The following is a 19,787-nucleotide window of genomic DNA, read 5'->3' on the forward strand; positions in this document are numbered from 1 at the left end:
TCATTAAAGCTTGGACCTCCATTAGACAGCCAAATCGTAAAGCTCTTTAAGGTAAACATCTAATCCAAGAATTAAATATTGATTTTCGCATGGATCCTGTATGGGTTTCGAAAAATTCTGAATTTTCACATTTTTAGTTACTATTTTCATTGTGTTTTATGTCTCTGAAAAGCACATGTTTAGCCTATTAGTAATTAAAGAGGTATCAACTCAACTATGATAAGAGAGCTAAGTAAATAGCAAGCACTGTTGAAGGAATCCGTACGAAGAACGTCAAATGATTTATTAAAATCATATGTCTGAAGAATTTCAGGATGCTGCTACACACCACTGAAATAAGTTCATTAATATGTTCAAGTCTCAGTGCACAAATAATATTCTGTAGCACGTCCAGAAGTCCAGAAGGTATAAAATTTTAATACTTTATTTATTCAGAAGATTCCATACTATTTCTACTTATGAAGAAGAACTACGAAGACGAAGACTCGACAAACAAGCCACATCTCAAATGTTTATTTAATAAAGAATATTTGATTCAGCTAGATACAGATGAACCAGACAGTACATTTGTGTTTCAGCTACTCAGATTAAATATTCTGCATCAACAATAGGTGGTCGTTCAATCAAGACAAAGAATCATATCTTTTAAAGGAAGTCAGAAGACTTGCTGCTGAAGAAAATGCACTATATAATTATTTAATTAATTAATTCACATCTCAAAATAATTATATGGGTTATATAATTTATTTATTAAATTGATTCACATTTAAATTAATTTAATTTATGAATTTATATAATTGAATTAATTATATAAAGAAAATCTAATGTTTTATTGGTTTTGGGCACGGCATGACAATCAATTAGATTGTCATACCGCACCCTGGTATATTCATTCTGGTAGAAGGCATGACAATTCTTAGGATTGTCATACCGACTGATCTAGGCATGACAATCACAGATTGTCATACCGAAATCAGTAGGTATGACAATGTATAAGATTGTCATGCCACACTAACTTGGTGGCCAAGCTCTGTGCATGTCATACCGAATTTTACATACAATCCTTTAGATTGTCATACCTTCTCATTTGTAGCATGACAATGACTTAGATTGTCATACCTTCCCATGTAATTGTCATAGCACTTTGTTGGATTGTCATAGCACTTCTTGGGATTGTCATAGCTACCTTTGTCATACTAGTTCAAGTGATTTGCCAATCACCTCTTTATTTGTAAGTTGTTCAAAGCCTTGTAAACTTTCAAGTTGTTAGTAACTTGCTATTCGTTATATCCACAGTTTTCTGTGCTCTGATCACTCGGTTGTTTTAATCACTAAGTTAGAATACATCCTGTCGAATTTATTCTGCGAACTTTAGTGGACATTAAAACTGAACCGTATTAATTATATAACGACTTAAAACATTGTTATATTAATTAATTAAAATCTGATTAACAAGTTATATTCAAATCAGATTATTCCGCCGCGATTATTTTGTGACGATTGTATTCAACCCCCCCTTCTACAATCGTATCTGGACCTAACAGTCTCGAAACCCTTTAGTGTCCACATGACATGACATATGCTTAGCACTTTGATTTTGGTGTTCGAAAAATTTAACACTTTGATTTCTTCATGGTGATCTCAAAGAAGAGATTTGCATTTGGCCTAGCTTCCTTTTGTCTGGCATTGTAAGTTAAAATGAACAAGTCCAGAATTTGGTTGAATAAATTTCAAACCAAATTAATTAAATTCTCATATAAGCGAAGTCAAGATGACCCATTGTTGTTTCTTTGCAAGACATTTTCTAGTATTGTGATTTTTCTCATTTAGGTTCACAACATTGTCCATGACAGATTCTCCCTTGATTGCTCGTTAACAATATCGACCTTATGTCTCCATTCACATGAATGATTTTACTCATTAACTCACTTTTTGGAATTTAATATTGATGTCCTAGTTAGTTTCTTTACGTTGATATGATATATATATAGGGATAGGATCAAATAAAAAAAATTTTAAGTTACAAACTTACAAACTTTTTTTTGAATTGTTTTAATTCTCCCATCGTGTTAATCCTTAGTTATCGAAAGTATCCATGTTGAAAATTCTTGAAAAACATTACAATTTTTAAAAATAACGCATAAATAAATCGTGCATTCAACACGTTTGTAATCGGGGTTCAACATCGGGTGTAGAACACTAATTATCATTGTGTTGAATATATATCTATAAAGATGCTTAAACTATATCTCTCGGTTATGGGTAGGGTCTAGAAACATAAATATTGGTTATATAATACGTTTAACTTAGTTCTTGCATTGAAAAATTAGTTTATGTACATCTCCAACACAATTTCACTCGATGTTCAACAAAATATGTTAAAAAAATGTTGAACTCAAATTATATTTGTGTTGAACGCATAAAGTTTGTAAGTTTGTACCAAAACCCACCCCTATATAATATATATATATATATATATATCTGTGTGTGTGTGTGTGTATTTATAGAGGCTTACTCCAGTACAAACTACTAAATACAAACTTAAATGCGATCCAATGCTTTTAGATGTATGGGGAGGTTTGTGGGTCCCGAGACCCCGAGGTGGGTTTTGGCAAGGCCTATGTGCGACCTAGTGGACGGGGCTGGGCCCTAGTGGGAAGGGGTGGGGTATAGTATTAGCTCTTCAGCTTGTTTGGAGCCCCTCTGAGTCCTGTCCGGAGCCATAGGGAGACTTTAGTGGGTCCCAAGTGGATTGAGTAGGGTCGGGAGTGGGCTCCGGGTGGGTGATGACATCTAGGAGGTGGGTGATGACATCTAGGGGGTGGGTTATGTCATATAGGCCTTGTTTCTCTTAGTTCGTATTTATGGTTCGAATTTAGTGGTATGTATTTAATCATTAGCCTATAATTATATACGAAATATATATATATATATATATATATATATATATATATATATATATATAGAGAGAGAGAGAGAGAGAGAGAGTTTTACTCCAATAGAAACCTCCTTAGTCTAGAAACTAAAAACCAAGCTGAAATATCACTAAATCCTAAAGCAAATACCACTAAATTCTTAAACAACAACATCTCCACCTCCATCTTCACCAACCCCACCTCCACATCCGCCACTGCCACCACATCCGTCGTCACCTCCTCCATAACCACCACCACCTCTATGCCGCCCGCCCCCTCCATCTCCACCTCCATTATTTCTCTAACAACACAATCTCCACCTCCATCTGCACCAACCCCATCTTGGTCGCTGCTTCAACCTCCTTCAGCCCCGTTCATACTTCTTTCTCCACCTCGGCTCAACTTCAAAACGCGGCGGAGTCGCCACTATTCCGGCAACGCTTCAACCCCCTACTTCAAGCCACCCACACCTTCGCTACAATCATCCTTCCTCCATCTCTACCTTCACCTCCACCATCTCCACCACCGTCACCACCATCTGAATCGAAAACGTGAACAGATCTGGAGATTTGAGCAGTTTTTCGAACATATATGGAGATTCTGGGCTGTTTCTGCAAGTTTTCACTAATTCTTACAACACATATCACTAAATCCTAAAGAGAATATCACTAAATTGTGCTGCGAATATCACTAACTTGTATTGGTTTCTAGTTTTTATTTTAAAAGTGGTTTCTATTTGATCATGAGCCTATATATATATATATATATATATATATATATATATATATATATATATATATATATATATATATATATATATATATATATATATATATCTGTGTGTGTGTAGGGAGATGGTCCCTCACCATTGATTATTAACAACATATTATTCGTTTTATTTTTTCTAAAGCCCTAGAGTAGGTGAGTGTGGGTGTCTAAAGCGGAGATGAGCTTCTAGGCCCACTGCCATCATAGAAAAAATATAGGGTTAATGTCTATCAGCTATAAAAGACCACGGATAGTTTACTGCAACAATCGATTGGCAGGGAACCAGACTCGTGTGTGTGTGTATCTTTGTGTGTGCTTTTTTGTGACTTTCTAAGTAGCACCATGCCTATCAATTGATAGTCCTTTTGAAATTAACATAATTAATTTACGATCTTAATCTATATTGACAGGCATGAATTACTTCACCGTTATACATCAATAAATTTCTTTTAGTGTCCAATAACTCATTTCGTTCAAAGCCTCGCAACAAACATTTTGATTTTAATTTTTCTGTCCTTCATAGGACAAAGCCGTGGATTATTTATTCAACTGGTAAACCTTATGCCCTCTTTATCCTGTTGCTTGTAGGCAGGCTTCCCCGGCACTCATGATTTGTATGCTCAATTTTGCTAAATATGACTATAATGATATGTATGCTTCTTGTTGAGAGATTGTTTTGCTTCGTGACTCCTAGCTGAACTTCGTCTCCTTGATATAGCCCAACCCCACCCACTTGATAACACTAAGGGGTCGTTTGGTTCGAGGAGTGGTATCGGGTTGGAATGAGGAATCGGGTTAAGCTGGTATGGGTTTGAGGTATCATATCTGATATCATGTGTTTGGTTGAGTGCTGGAATCAATATATATAATTTTTATAAAAAATAAGTTATTAATATATATTAATTAAAAATATTAATAAAATTATTATTGTCATATATTTTTGCATCATTGATTTAATTTTGTATCAAACATTAATATTTTATTACTTGAAGAGAGGGAAAAAAATAAAAAATGAATATAGCTCATACCCCCATCTCATACCCACCTCCCCACTTGGGTATCAAAAACCCATACCTTGGGGATTTAAGGTATGGGTTTCAGATTTTGTTTTTCTCAACCAAACACCAAGTATGGGTTTGGAATGGACAAACCCCATATCTCATTCCAGAAACCCACGAACCAAACGACCCCTAATGTTATTCAGATATGTTGCTTATCCAGTTTGCTGACCTTAGTGAAGTGGATTGTCTTTCGGTTCATAATCCTTTGACACTCCTAAAATATGTTTTCTTAAAAATTGATTTCCACTCCTATGCCCTCTTAATAACCGATATTTTTACTAAAGCTGTGACACCAAAATGTCACAAGCTTCTAGTAACAAACTTCATGCTCTTTAATAATAACGAACCAACATCAATTTGATGGGAATGGCAACTTATGCTAATGCTTTTATCATGATAAGTTATAAATTCTCCTAAAATCTTAAGAGCTAACACCCCCTTCTCAATAGCCCATTAAGGTTCGTTATGACTATTAAGGTGGCAAGGAATCGAACTTAATTATAATTTTCTTAATAGAACTCTGCCAACACTTGAACTCTGATAATTGTTGTGATTATATTGTAATTAATAGTATGATTTTTTTTCTTTTGAGTACTAGAAACTGCCCTACATATTAATATTTGTAATTGTTACAATTTAGTCATGTATATTCTCTTGCACACCTCCAAATTTTCTATATAATCAAAGGATCTTCATATTGAAAGGTAATTTAATCTAAATGACATTAATTAGCATCATAAATGAAAGTTATTAAGGCAATTATAATTAAATATTATGATTGGTTGGGTCATTATGTGATATTAATTTAATTTAATATGCCCATTTATATCTCTATCAGCATTATTGCACCCTTTTCCTTATTATTTTCTTAAGAGCAAAAAAAATATACATATATACATGCACACACATACATATATACATATATAGGCCAATATTCCAGAGAGGTACTTCTTATATGGAATTACATATTACACCATTATAGATCATCAATGTTATTATAGATTCTATTATATAATACATATAAAATGTTATACTAATATAGAATACTATAACATATATCTATTATAAGTAATTTAACACTTTAAATTTGAAATAAAAAGTTTATTTTCGAAACTGATTTTACAACAGAGTAATTCTGGATGATTATTATTCTATTATAAAATCATGTTTTAATATTGCATAATTTTTGATGATTTTTGGAATAAAAAAATTATATAACTTTGTTTTCAATTTAATAATCAAAATTTGTAATTATATTTCATAAAGAATATAATTGATATATATATATATATATATATTATGTATATATTAATAATAATCTGTTACCTAACTCCATATAAGAGGGTATGTTATAGAGTGCTACTCATATATATATAGGCAAGTGCTCAAATACAAACTCCTTAGTGTACAAACGTACAAACAATCACTAAATGACTTGAACACAATCACTAAATGATTGAACATAATCACTAAATCTACCAGGAGGGTCTGATGGAGAGATAAGGGGAGGGGAGCACTTACGGGGCGGCATAGCCGAGTGGTGGTGCAGCGCGGCCGGCGGCAGCCGCGACGCCGGCGCAAGGGCAGTGCTAGAAACACGATTGAGGGATAGAGACACGATTGAGGGAGATGAGAAAAGCAGTGGTGAATGTGTGTGTTTGTGTGTGTATAGCACTAATCAGTGAGGGAACAACCAGAGAGAGAGAGAGCCGCTAGCAGTGGTGGTGGTGGTGGTGGTTGGTGGTGGTGGGTGGTGATAGGTGGTGGGTGGTGGTGAGAGAGAGAGAGGCGCTGGGCAGTGGTGGTTGGTGGTGGATGGTGGAGAGAGAGAGAGAGTGGCGCTGGGCAGTCGTGGTGGTGGTGGGTGGGGTGGTCGTGGTGGTGGTGATTGGAGGTGATTGTGGTGGCGGTGGTGATGAATGTATGTATGTATTTGTTAAATTAAAATATGCTAATCACTAAATATTATTGTTATAATCACTGGTTTGTACGTTTGTACAGTAAGGAGTTTGTACTGGAGTATATATATATATGTGTGTACATATATATATGTGTGTGTAGGCAGTGATTCAGGTGGAGAACATTTTGTTTGTGAGAACAATGAGAACAATTGTTCTGTACTTCTTAGAAAGTGCACAACAATTATTTTGAAAAAAGTTCAGTTTTTGAATGTGGTATTATTACAGCAGAACAATATTGTTCTCATCTCAGTGGTGACACGCTAAAAACTATTGTACACTGAGCGCGATGTTATACATGTGTGTGTTTATAAAATCACTAAGACCATATCAGACAAAGCATAACTATTTACAGCAGAGACAACTAAAGTAACTTACCGTCATGTCATGAAGTCCCATTTTAATCTTTGTGAGCATAATTTCAGTATTATAAGCCCTCCTATGCTCAATCTACAGTGTAAAACAAGAACTTGTATTAGCAAATTAAAACAATGTAAAATATAAAAAAAAAACTAACTGATATTTTTTAACAAAAAATTGGACATCTAGACCAGAAAATATTAGTTTATATCGATTAAATCTTATAACAATACTAAGATTGCTCAATTTGAACACAAGTTTTAAGTCTTTTGACTACCATAATTTGAACTAAAATCACATGAAAAATTTTCAATAGTAAAAATAATTCTTAACTAAGAAACAAAGCATAAAAATAGTTCAAGTTAAAGCTAAAAAGTTATTATTCTTCTTGCTTTTGAGTGTCCATATTCCTAGACTGGTGTTTGGGGAGAAGTATAGATATTATTTTAATAATTTTATTGAATATAATTAATAACTAATAATTATAAATATTAATACTACATGTATGATGGAGGCTCTAGACAAATAACTGGGGAGACTCCCCCTGAAGACGCCTCTGCAAGCAGATATAAAAACTCCATGATATATGCAATTTTGGCACTTGTTTAATCATTCCCCGAGACAGACAATTCTCTAGACACCAAAAGTTGCAAAATATTTTGGTAAGCTTTGAAAATCAAGAGTATTGCGTGAAAACACGAGTTTTTATAAAAGTTTGATCTCGATAAATAAAGCGTAGTTTTGACACACCCGATGAAGAAGAAGAAAGATCAAACAAAATGCAGAACCATTACCAGCTGAACTGTTTCCATTTTTGTAGCAGAGTTGTGTCCATCAGATTTCTTAGAATTCTTTGGCTTTGGGAGTGCAGCTGAGAAAAGGGTCTCTATTTCGGAAACATCAAATTCTCGTTCACTGGGATAAGACAATAAAAATATATAAGTAAACAACTACTGAGTAGCAGCTCGTAACCTTTTGTGCAAATTATTTTCAAGTAAAGTAGTTTCCCAGGCTCTTTGACAGAGGAGTAAATATATTATATTAAAATGCGAAGAAAAAACACTATTTTAAAAGTGAAGTATCTTGATATAGTAGAAGCCAGAGAAATTTCATATACTTTTGAGGATCTTCGCTCTTTTGTAGTTCTTCCCATACGCTTCCATGCAATGCTCTAGTAACCTTGCTCCAATGTAGCGGCTTTAAGTTAGTTTTTCGAGGTCCTAAATGTTTCCACCTCTGTAGGCCTTTACTAGCAGGGGCTGAAGGGCCGTTATTTTGTGATCCAGGGCCAGTGCCAGAAGGGGGAGGAGGTCTAGGTCCAGCGCCAACACTAGGAGGTGGGGGAGGAGCAGGGCCGGGAGGTGGAGGGGCAAGGCCGGATCCAGGAGGTGGAGGGAGTGGTGGCCCAGCACTAGGAGGCAGAGGAGGGGCAGGGCTTGCGCCAGGAGGTGGAGGGGGTGGAGGAGGGGCAGGGCCAACACCAGGAGGTGGAGAGGGTGGAGCAGGGGCAGGGCCAACACCAGGAGGTGGAGGGGGTGGAGGAGGGCCAAGGCCACCATCAGGTGGAGGAGGGGCAGGACAAGGAGGAGGTCCATTCCCATCAACTCTAGAAGGTGGATTTGGAGGTGGAGGTGGTGATACATGAGGTGGAGATCGAGTCTCGCCATGTTTAGGAAGAGGTGGTTCTAGAGGTTGTGAAGACACAATGAAGGTTGGCACATGAGGTTGAGGTTGTGGCACTGTCGGAACTGATGGAGTGGGAGACTGAGTGGAAGAACGAAGTGGCTTCATGCTATTCTTTCGAGGTCCTAAATGTTTTCTTCCGTACATGCGTCTAAAGCGAGCTCCTAAAGGTGGAATAGACCTTGGCACAACCTTAGGCAGTGGCGGAGGGGCAGGTCCCGGAGATGAAGGTCCTTGACCAGATTCAGGAGGAAATGTAGAAATTATAAGGTTTGGTGGTGGAGGAGGGGGTCCGAGTTCATTGACTACGGTTTTATGAGGTGGCGGTGGAGGCTGAGGCCCATAATCTCCTGGTCGAGATCCAGGCTCACAAAATTTATGAAAACTTGTCTCTAGAGGTTGTGAAGACACCATAAAAGTTGATGTATGTGGTTGCGCAACCAGCACTGAAGGAGTGGGACACTGAGATGAAGAACCAAGTGTGGGAATTGGGGGTCTTTCAACATCATGGGTCAATGGAATGGAAGGACATGAAGAATGAGGTGGTCGAGCTAGTGGTTCATAGGTGATGTGATTTGACACGGCTAACACTGGTGGACAAGATGTATTTTTTCTATGTATATTGTCTATACAGGTCATTTTGGAAATCATGCAAAACAGAGTGTGTGAATCACCTTTAAATTGGGTATCCTTTGCATGGACTAGAATGGGGGGTGCACTATTATGTCTTGATGGTAGATGTGAAACATGCAATGAATTAGCATAAGGACCTTTGTTGGAAGGGGATAACTTATCAGCTTTTGCCTGTCGTAGAGAGCTATTCTGAGAACCTTGGCTATTTGTTTTGAAAGAATTAGGGGAATCAGTGACTGATTTAGATCGGAATGTTCCTTTGGTGAATAAATGATCTGATTCCCTTTCTTGTTTACTTGCATCAACATCTGACTTTTTCTGTAAATTTTTGTTTCTGAATCTCTCCAAGTGATCTGGTTCCCTTGGTTGTTCTTTTTCTATCTCTGACATGCCAGACACATCAGAAATCTCTGTTTCTAAAGAACATGGTGTATCATTATCATGTCTAGTGATGTATAATTCTCCAGAAATATTGTCAAGAAAAAGGGGCTTCAGTTCATGGAAAATATCTGAATTGAGTAAATCATCCTGCTTGTGATTCCCATCTTCTGATGCACAGTCTTGAAATGCATAAGGCTCTAAATCCTCCTTCCAGGCCACTTCATTTGGACTATTGTCCTTTATTAAACGAGTATCTAACACGTCCCCTTTTACATCATGTGCATCAACTATATCGCTAAATAACTCTTCTACTTCAAAGAACTCATCAGGTGAAGCACTCTCTGACTCAGTTTCTAAGGTACTTGGCACTTGTGTGTTTATAATAGATGGAGGAACATCTGCGTCCGAAAAGAGTACCTGATACAGATTTTAGTATGCAATTAAGTTATATAGCTAGTAGCTATACAGAAAAGGGACATGCAACTAAAACAATATTATACCTTTGCAAAAAAGTCTTTTGAGAAGTGGACCTTGACATCCCACAAGACATCAATTTGATCGCGCTCTAGCATCAACACGTTTAAGCGAATAAAAGCAGTATGAAACATGACTCTGAACATCATTTCTTCCCTTATTAAATCTTCTGCTAGATGAACACACTCAAGAATAACATCTCCTTGAACCCTGATATGAAAATCTAATTTCACTAACTGGCACTCTTCCTGTCTATAGAGGCGAGCATTTTCTCGTGTCTTGAGAGTAGAAAACAAAAGCTTGGATGATTTATTGGTCGAAGCTGAAGAAGGGACATGTCCATAAACACGAACAACTGGTCTGCAGCCTTTCCCCCCATCAAACAAAGGGAGGAGTCTAAATATGATACAATCCAAGGCAAGAGGAGTATCGACAAGCGCCCAATGGAGACCCAATGTTGTATGTGACATATACTGAAGATATCTGAGGTGAGATGGATGTGGATTTAGAGGTGAGAAGAGATAAAGAAGTTCCCTAGGAGCTTGATTGTATATCATCTCAAGAGTCTTGTGCTCACTATCATACTGTTTACGATACAAAAGGAGTGCTGCAAGCATAAAAGCAAGGAGTGGCCAGCCACCGTATTCACAGTGCATTAGTAAGACATGGTGACCCGTCAATGACAACCAGCTTTGACAGAAATGAAGAATTTTATGGATAGTTTCCAAGGGTAACAAAGGAGTGCCCTCAAAATGTTGAGGATACTCCATGATAGTCATACCATAGCTAGACAAGAAACTAGAGACAAGGCTTGTGTTGTCCCCTTGTTTGAAATTGAAAACCATGTAAGAAGCATCATCTTCATAGTAGTCTTGTAGCTCAGCTACAATGCCACCCAAGTAAACCTTGTACTCGTCTTCTTCCATAACGTTGCGAGACAAACAACAGTCAAACACTGCATGCAGATTACTCTCCCATAAATAGAACATACAAACATATATGAATAAATGCAATAACTCATTCAAATAAATAAATGTTTTGTACCGTAGACCTTGTCGGTGATTTCTAGAAGCCTGTCAGGAGGTTTTCGATAAAACAAACGTCTAAACAACGCCATATAATGTCAAGGAATGCAATTCAGACTCTTCCACAGATGGCTTATTATAAATTGAGTGGAAGAAAATAAAAGCAGTAAACCCATGAAATAGGCTGAAATGTGTATAACAGAGGTGGCAGAATTCAACAAGGCGCAGCAGCTCTGAAAATAAAATGCACCAGATATACATCCCTACAAATAAGGTGGGCTAGTTTCAAACTGGGATATGGAACTGAACAATACACACTCAACACATATGCAGGTCAAAATTTCTGGAGAATATACAGCACCTAGTTGCTGGAAATAAGGCTGGTCATCAGTCATTTTAGTAGGCTGGTATTAAATATAGCTTATCTAATTAGATTAGCAACTTAAATTAGGTGAGCAATCACATAATCCTCTGCAAGTCTATAAATAGAACTTCCCAGCAGAGTTGTGAAATATACAATACTGTGCAAACAGAATAACAAAAGCTGAAGCTCTGTATCTGCTCTATGAGTGAAGGAAAAGGCTTATGGCCTAGCAGTGTGTAATATTTAGAATCTGTAACATATTTTATAAATTATTAGAAAAAACCTATGTTGTGTTTCTTATTTAATTCTCATTAATATAAATGGCTATTTTCGACCTTCAGATTCTGGTCGATGCTGACGATCGAAAATGGTTATTTTCGACCAAGATAGAGATGTTCGAATATAAAGTAGTAGAATTCAAAAATCCGGTCGAAAAAATATAATTTCGATCAAATACGGTCAAATTTCAACCAAAATTTGAAATTTCCAAAATATCCAAAATATTTCAAAATTTTCAAATTTGCCACCCAAAAAATATAATTTCCACTGAAATTGGTCCAATTTATAAATGCTATATTCGACCAAATCATGTTAAATTTAACATACCACATTTAAAAAGAAAAAATAGTAGCAGAATATGTTGCCCGGTTTTGCACCCCATTTTCAACTACTATCATCACATTTCATATATAATTTTTTATAAATATCGAAATGAAAATAAATAAAACAGCATAAAACGAAATGAAAAAAATACATAGATACTAAGTTAGCTAAACTAATTATATATTCAAATAAGTAATTTCAAACGATTCTTTCATTTTTTTTTCATGTAAATATTAACAAAAGGGGAAAAAATTAAATTTATTTAGAATTTTATTTTATCTTTTCTATATAAACTTTTTGATGAAATTTACAAAAATATCAATGTCTTTAACTTATTTTCAAAATACGGTTAAATTTATTTAGAATTATGTTTAATTTGTACTTAGTAAGGGATGTTATCTTGCAATTCGGGAGTAATTACCTCTTTCACACGGGATGGTTCCCGCCAAAAATATCTCCTCACTTTTGACCTCTAGCAACTTGTTAAGTTTTGGGAAGACAAAAATACATTGATTAATATTGCTAATACTCTCGGTACTTAAAATTGGAATAAAATTAAGGTTGCACGGGTCAATTTATATATAATTAAACTGGGCACTAAAAATCACTTGTAAGTGTCACTCACAAAATTAAAAACTATAAAATGCAGAATTTAGAGTATGCTCTTAATATCCTGAATCAATAAATAATATGAATATGGATTGATGGAGTAATACATAGTATAGGCAATACTTGCAACATTTCAACACAAAAAAGCAAATCATCATTTTTGAAATATTTAATTATCTTTCAAATAGCCATAAAAATATTACAACTATAAAATGAGGGAAAACAAAGACATCACTTTAGCCGGATTAGGCTGCTAAAAAGACATACAAAAACTTTTCAATTCGTTTCTAAAAAAAGCTTCTTTTCAAAAATTACAACATACAAAAAGGCTTGGGACTTGACTACTCACTTTCAACAAGTGTCAAAAATACCTAATTTATAAATTTATAGCATCATATATGCTTCAGTTTTGCAGATAAATATAACTACGCTTGCTATGAAACAAATTTACATAATGATATATAAGGCTTGGTCTTGATCTGGTGAAGCTGTTTAGAATTTTTAAATTCCTATTATGATAAACTGATAAATGATAATTGCCGGCTCTTACAGCTCCGACTCCAAAATAAATTGCTTGCTTTCTTTCTTCCCTCCAAGGTAATTGACTTGTTCCATAAATTTATCACAGTCCTCCAAGAAAAGCTTTCACTGCAAGTCTCAAACAGCTCTTACGGTAAACCATTTCAAAAAATTAACATAAAAACAACTTTTTACCACAACTTGCACGCAGAAAACCCCACTAAAAAACTATAATCAAATCAGAATCACATCAATTATCATTATTCAAGCAAGAATAAGTAACAATTCATTGCTACCTTGTACCAAGATTATATGAAAACTTTTTTTGATACTCTTAGCTCAATATTTACAGTCATATACATGAAAGAGAGAAATACATTTTTCAAATTTTAATTCTAATAATCTAATTAATACCCTCTCTTCTGACTCTAAAATTAGTAACTTGCTTTTTTCTTTCTACAAGTGATCTTAAAGCAATCATTAAAGAGATGGGGCCGAAAAAACCTAATTGTCCCATAAATTGAGCTCAATCCGCCAAGATTAGTGTTTACTACTCGAAGCCACAGTTCTTATGATCACCTATTTGCCCCAAACACTAAAAAAAACACAGCTTTATCAGCAAATACCCCAAATTTAGAGCAAAACATACATGCACGAAACAACATAAGAGAATTAAACTCATATTTATTACCATTATTCAAGAGGAATAAGTAACAAACCGAGACAACCACTCCTGCTCCAATATTATATCCAAGGCCTTCTAGATATTCTAAGCTCAAAAGATGAAGTCGATGCATATTATTAAATGGTAACCTCATTTTTCAATTCATATAGGTGTATTGTTATCATCCATATTATTATTAGAATCAAGTTCAAAATTCACTCTTTTAGAAATTAATATTAAGAGTGAGACTACTACAAGGTGGAGATAAACCCGTTCTATCCGGGACCAGATATTAAGACAAAATGATATAAATATACTTATTGTAACTTTTCCTATTCAGATCAACTTAAGAATTCCACATGGAATTTTATTCTAATACAATATAATTTAATATTATATTGAGAAAGAGAATTATTTATCATGGTCCATTATACTTAATAGGATTTTGTGTATCAAACACGATTATTTAAAACAGATCATCAACCATGATTTTCTTTTAGAGTGAATTGCAAAATGCACCCTCGAACTTTGGTCCAAACGCACTTCAGTCAACATACTTTCGATAATTGCAGTTTGCAACCCCTTACTATTTAGTGCGCTGCGATTCACATCCTTTCCATCCAAGACCGATAAGTATCCATGATTAATGTTACTTAGGTCGGGGGTATAACGGGGAAACCCATTTTTAACGGTCTTCTTCCCCAATTTACCCTATATATGCCCTATATATGTTTGTATTTGCTAATTAAACTCTAATTACTCAAAACACAATTCAGATATAGCAGAAGGGAATCTAAATGGGGCCAACAAATCTAATTTCAGCCCTAATTTATATGCATGCTACACAAAAGGGGATATTGACATGCAGATATATACATGGCTGAAAAAAGTAAGTTTGATTTACTTTAATGTTGTTAACAATCAGGCTCCACTGACTCTAGTCCATACTTCAAAAGGCAGATTGTTTAGATAGGCTCCTCATCTTACCTATCACTTTTGGCCAAAATTTTCAGCACAACTGAATACTTATATCCACGGGGACTTCGGCTGTACAGCCACAAGTCTGTATGATTAATCACCAGAGAACCAAACCAATACCTTTTGGTTTTATTAGATTTTGATGTTATCTCGTTAATCTTTGTAATTCATTGATGATTACTGGGTTTAGTGTTCTAATTTTTTTTAATTTCCGCAATTACCTTAAATTTTTAACAGCTCCGTTATCTTTTGACGGAAAGGATGTGAATCGCGCGCACTAAATAGTAAGGGGTTGCAAACTGCAATTATTGAAAGTATGTTGACTGAAGTGCATTTGGGCCAAAGTTCGAGGGTGCATTTTTCAATTAACTCTTTCTTTTAATAAGAAATAAATTGAGATAATATAGGAAGTGCAGAACAATACCTGCCTGCGCCTTTGCACAACAGCCAAATCTTCCCATCCTCATCCCTTACTTTTCTTTTGCTTGTAAAATCCAGCAGATTGAGAAGTTTTAACTCCCTGAATATTGTCAGAAAATGTGTCATTGTCAATCAACTAATCCAAGGCTGGACAACAATAATAAATATATACTTTCTGACCTTTTAATGTATCCTGTAGAGAAAGGATGTCTTTCACGCACAGAAATGCTTGATTGAGTCCTTTTACAGAACTGGAATTTAAGTTCTCTTGATGCAACAAGGAAAGCTCCTTCATCTGATGATGCTGCTTGATAATTAAAGATTTAAAGCTGTCAGTCTCCTCAATTAGCTCAGCGATTCCTTTGTGGCAAATCACAAGTGTCCTTAGGAATAACAAAAGTATCTCTGCATGGGGTTCCTTTGACCAATTACCATTCGTGATGCGGCTGTCCTCAAAGTTAAACCATTTGACTATAGGTTTGTGAAGGTTTTCAACCTTAGAATGAACAATATTCTCAAGCTTAATTACTGATTGATGAAAACCAAACCCAATTTCAAAACCTGTGTCGTTACTGTGCAAATAATTTTTCGCTAAATCATTATACTGCTTGTCAAGGTCCATTGCCATCTGTTTTGATGTCACAACTTCTACATCACTAAAAGAGATGCCATATGCAGTTCCAGTTATGGAATACATAAGAAATTCCATATGATTGCAAGTCAAAGTTTCCAGTTTTATCAGAGAGAATAGTGTCTACCTGGCCTAACTCATCGTTTAGATTTGAAGTCTGTGCTTGAGCAGGAGTTCCTGTCTCTTTATCATACATGTGCAAAATCCTGGTTAATAAATATTTCTTGCAGGATCTTGACAACCTCAAGAGAAACATAAAGCGAGATGGGTATTAGGTATCCATAAAGGATCAGAGCAGTGATCAGATTATAAAAACCAGACCTGTCAGGATGGTTAGGATTATACAAACCTTTATCACCTGCAGGTAAATACCAGGAATGTGGCATTGAGTATTTGGTCTTCAGAGCAAAGCTTTTTTGAGCTAATTGCAAAACAAGACGTATATAATTTTGCCCATCTGCTTTTTAACCTTGATTGTTTTAGAAGAAGATTTCATAGAGTTCTGCATGACTTTGCTGTCAGGGCTGGTAAGTGGTAAAGATTATCACTCCATATATATAAGCAGTATTTCTAAGCTTTGAATCCCTGAGGAGAATCTGACTGGGATCAAGAGACCATCTGCTGCATTGGTCCAAGAAGTTAGAGAAGTGGCCATACCATATAGAGTATAATTCAAGCAAAAAGAGAGACAAATTATCAGGCCTTCAGAACAGCTTCATGAAAAATTGAAAATCACTCGACTGGAAGCACGCACTATATTATGATTTCACAGGAAATTACGAGCATAATATAAAAAATATTTGAAAGACAATTCATTATGACAAAAAATATGAAACCATTCACACGTTTTATCAAACAGATGCGGCTGATCCATGATTATATAACCAGATAATTTATATAGATACCACCGGAGGTAGTCGCAAACTCCTATTCATCCCTTTTCTTCTGTAATAGATTGACGTTGAATTTAAGGTATTTTCAACTCCACAGCACTTAGAACTGGAACTCCGGAAGTGTAAAAACAGTGTCGTGGAGGAGTCAGAGGGGTAGAAGTCATAGAAATAAATGTCAAAAAGTCTGATGTATATATTAAGCACACAAAGAAAGGAGGTAAAACAGAAAGACACAGTGCTGACGTGGATTAAAATGGCTCATGAAAACTCATGTTGCAGTATTATATATTATATATATAATAATAAATGAGTGTGATAAAGAGACTATCATCTAACAAATAAACGATAAGCAGTTATTCTTTATAGCATTTGACAGATAATGATCCCCATATGGGCTATCACTAGGATTATACTGACATGCAAAACTATCAACCCAACCTGGAAAATCTATGTTTTTCTACAACTTCATAATCCTATTAACTTTGCAAGATTCAATCTTGTGTCCACAACTGTAAGTTACATCGAGACTCTAATCAGATGCTGCTCATTTGTGCCAGTCAGGTCGATACTTACCAACAATATCCATACTTTCCAGTATCTTAGAGAACGGCAGTCATCCACATTAATCTTAAACATGTTCATTGCTGGTTTGATCCACTTCTCTTGTTCTTCACTGTACTGAGTATTGAACCCTTTAATTCGAGCAACTGTAAAAATTCAAGTTCTTCCTTAGCTTCACGTAGGTTGGCTTTATGAATATCATAACTAGCTTAATCTATTTACGCCACAATACCCAGTTGTGCATCAAATATTCCTGCCTACTTTGTCACATCCGACAGTAGTCTATAAACCATATGTGCATCTTGATTTTTTTGTTCACTAGTCATGAATTCATGGATAATTTCATTTAATTGGATCAAACTTCGCCCTGCAGTTTTCTTTACTTTGTCCTCAACCATCATCCGTCTTACATCGACCACATCTTGCCACTTCTTTGTAGTGGCGTATACGTTTGATAACAGCACAAGGTAACCAGCAGCTTCGTCATGATCAAGCGCCCTAATCAGTTTCTCAGCTACAAGAGAAGCAAGCTCAGCATTCTTATGAATTTTGCAACCCCCTAGAAGAGCACCCCATACTGCATCATTTGGCTTCATCGGCATTGACATAATAAGTCTGTGCGCTTCATCTAGATGTCCAGCACGACTTAAAATATCAACCATGCATCCGTAATGCTCAATCATTGGCTGAATACGCCACATTTGAATACTCTGGAAAAAATAACGCCCCTCAACAACAAGACCAGAATGGCTACAAGCACAGAGAACCGCTAGTAGTGTAATACCATCAGGTCTCACATCATCATCTCCAAATCTTTGCATCCACCTGAAAACATCAATAGCTTCTTCACCACGACCCTGTTTTGCAAAACCCATGATCATACTTGTCCAAGAAACAGTACTTCTCCTTGGCATTGCTTTGAATACTTTAAAAGATTCATCAACAAAACCACAACTAGCATACATATGTACGAGGGCATTATGTAACGGCACCAAATCCTCATCTTTCTTAACATCCAAATCCCCATGTACTATGTGATAAGAGTGAATCCACTTTCCCAATTTCAAGTCACCTAATTCAGCACAAGCTGACAATACTGCAACCAATGTTACTTGATCATATTTTACGCAAGCTCTCCACATGTCATAAAACAAAGACAAAGCTCGCTTACACTTGCCGTCCTTGACAAAACCAACAATCATACTTGTCCAGGAAACAACATTCTTTTCCGGCATCTCACGAAAAACTTCAAAAGCCTTATCAATCTCACCCCACCTAACATAACCCGATACCAAAGAATTCCACGTCACGACATTTCTCTCAAACATTTCATCAAACATCCTCCGCGCCCTATCCAACTCCCCAACCACTAGATACAAATTCAACAAATTTGTCTCAACAACAACATTTGAGCACCACCCACAAATCAAAGCCCTGCCATGCACTTGCATCCCTTCTCGCAACGCCACCGCCTTGACAGACGCAGTAACAACATAGCAAAACGTATACCCATCCGCCTTAACTTGATTACCCACCATTTGTTTGTAGAGTTTAATCGATTCAGTAGGCATCCGGAACCTCGAATAACCTCTGATTAATTGGTTCCAAACACTAGTGCTAGGAGAATCAAGGTGATTAAAAACTTGATGGGCTTTTCCTTAATGGCCTAAAGATATGTAAAGTGCCAGGAGATCAACAATCATGAAGTTTTTCTGAGTGAAGCCGTTGATCACAATTTGTGCATGTATTTGTTGCACTTGTTTGTGTGTGTGGCAGTTTTGCAGAAGAAAAAAGAGGTACTGTTGCAGGCCTCTCCAGCTTCTTTTAATCAACATTATAATGGTTGGCTATTTTCATTGGCTATATAGAATATGTAAATTTTTTGCTAAGGGTTCTAATGATTAATCCAATGAGATTATCTATATCCATGCTTATGTAAATTTATACCTAAAGACTTTATTGGATCGACAAATATAGCCAACCAAACATGGATGGCTATATGTTTTGCTAAGGGGAGAGAGGGTTGGAGTTCAAATTTTTTTACATGATCTTTGAAAGTGACACGTAGATGCCAAATAAGCGCCATCTAAATAATTTTAACTAAGGGCTTTTACCATTGGAGATGCTCAAACTATTCCAACTTAAACTGCCTCATCCATTCTCGTCATCATAATTTGAAATTTTTTAAAGAATCTTAAAACATATATGTAGTTTGAATGTTTGATTCTGGCTCCCTCGCGTTTCTAGCAACTCAAACAACTGACTTCACCGCGATTCAAAATTGATA

General features: G+C 35.9%; 1 protein-coding gene and 2 pseudogenes across 1 annotated transcript in view; all 3 read right to left on the reverse strand.

Annotated features, from left to right (window-relative positions):
• LOC108192386 (formin-like protein 20) overlaps positions 1-11,769 on the reverse strand; it is a 35,951-nt gene extending 24,182 nt beyond the window's left edge. The window contains exons 1-4 of the mRNA XM_064091998.1: positions 10,260-11,769; positions 8,180-10,176; positions 7,857-7,977; positions 7,081-7,152 (exon numbers count right to left, since the gene is read on the reverse strand). Of these exons, the coding sequence (XP_063948068.1) occupies positions 7,081-7,152; positions 7,857-7,977; positions 8,180-10,176; positions 10,260-11,222 (3,153 nt within the window). The 5' untranslated portion in view covers positions 11,223-11,769. The remainder of the gene's footprint in view (positions 1-7,080; positions 7,153-7,856; positions 7,978-8,179; positions 10,177-10,259) is intronic.
• A 1,330-nt stretch (positions 11,770-13,099) lies between these two features.
• LOC135146783 (probable phospholipid-transporting ATPase 4) lies at positions 13,100-17,581 on the reverse strand (annotated as a pseudogene).
• Positions 17,253-19,477, reverse strand: LOC108192740 (pentatricopeptide repeat-containing protein At5g66520-like; annotated as a pseudogene).
• Positions 19,478-19,787: the final 310 nt, after the last annotated feature.

The sequence above is a fragment of the Daucus carota genome, chromosome 4, assembly GCF_001625215.2.
Source record: "Daucus carota subsp. sativus chromosome 4, DH1 v3.0, whole genome shotgun sequence".
NCBI classification, from domain to species: domain Eukaryota; kingdom Viridiplantae; phylum Streptophyta; class Magnoliopsida; order Apiales; family Apiaceae; genus Daucus; species Daucus carota.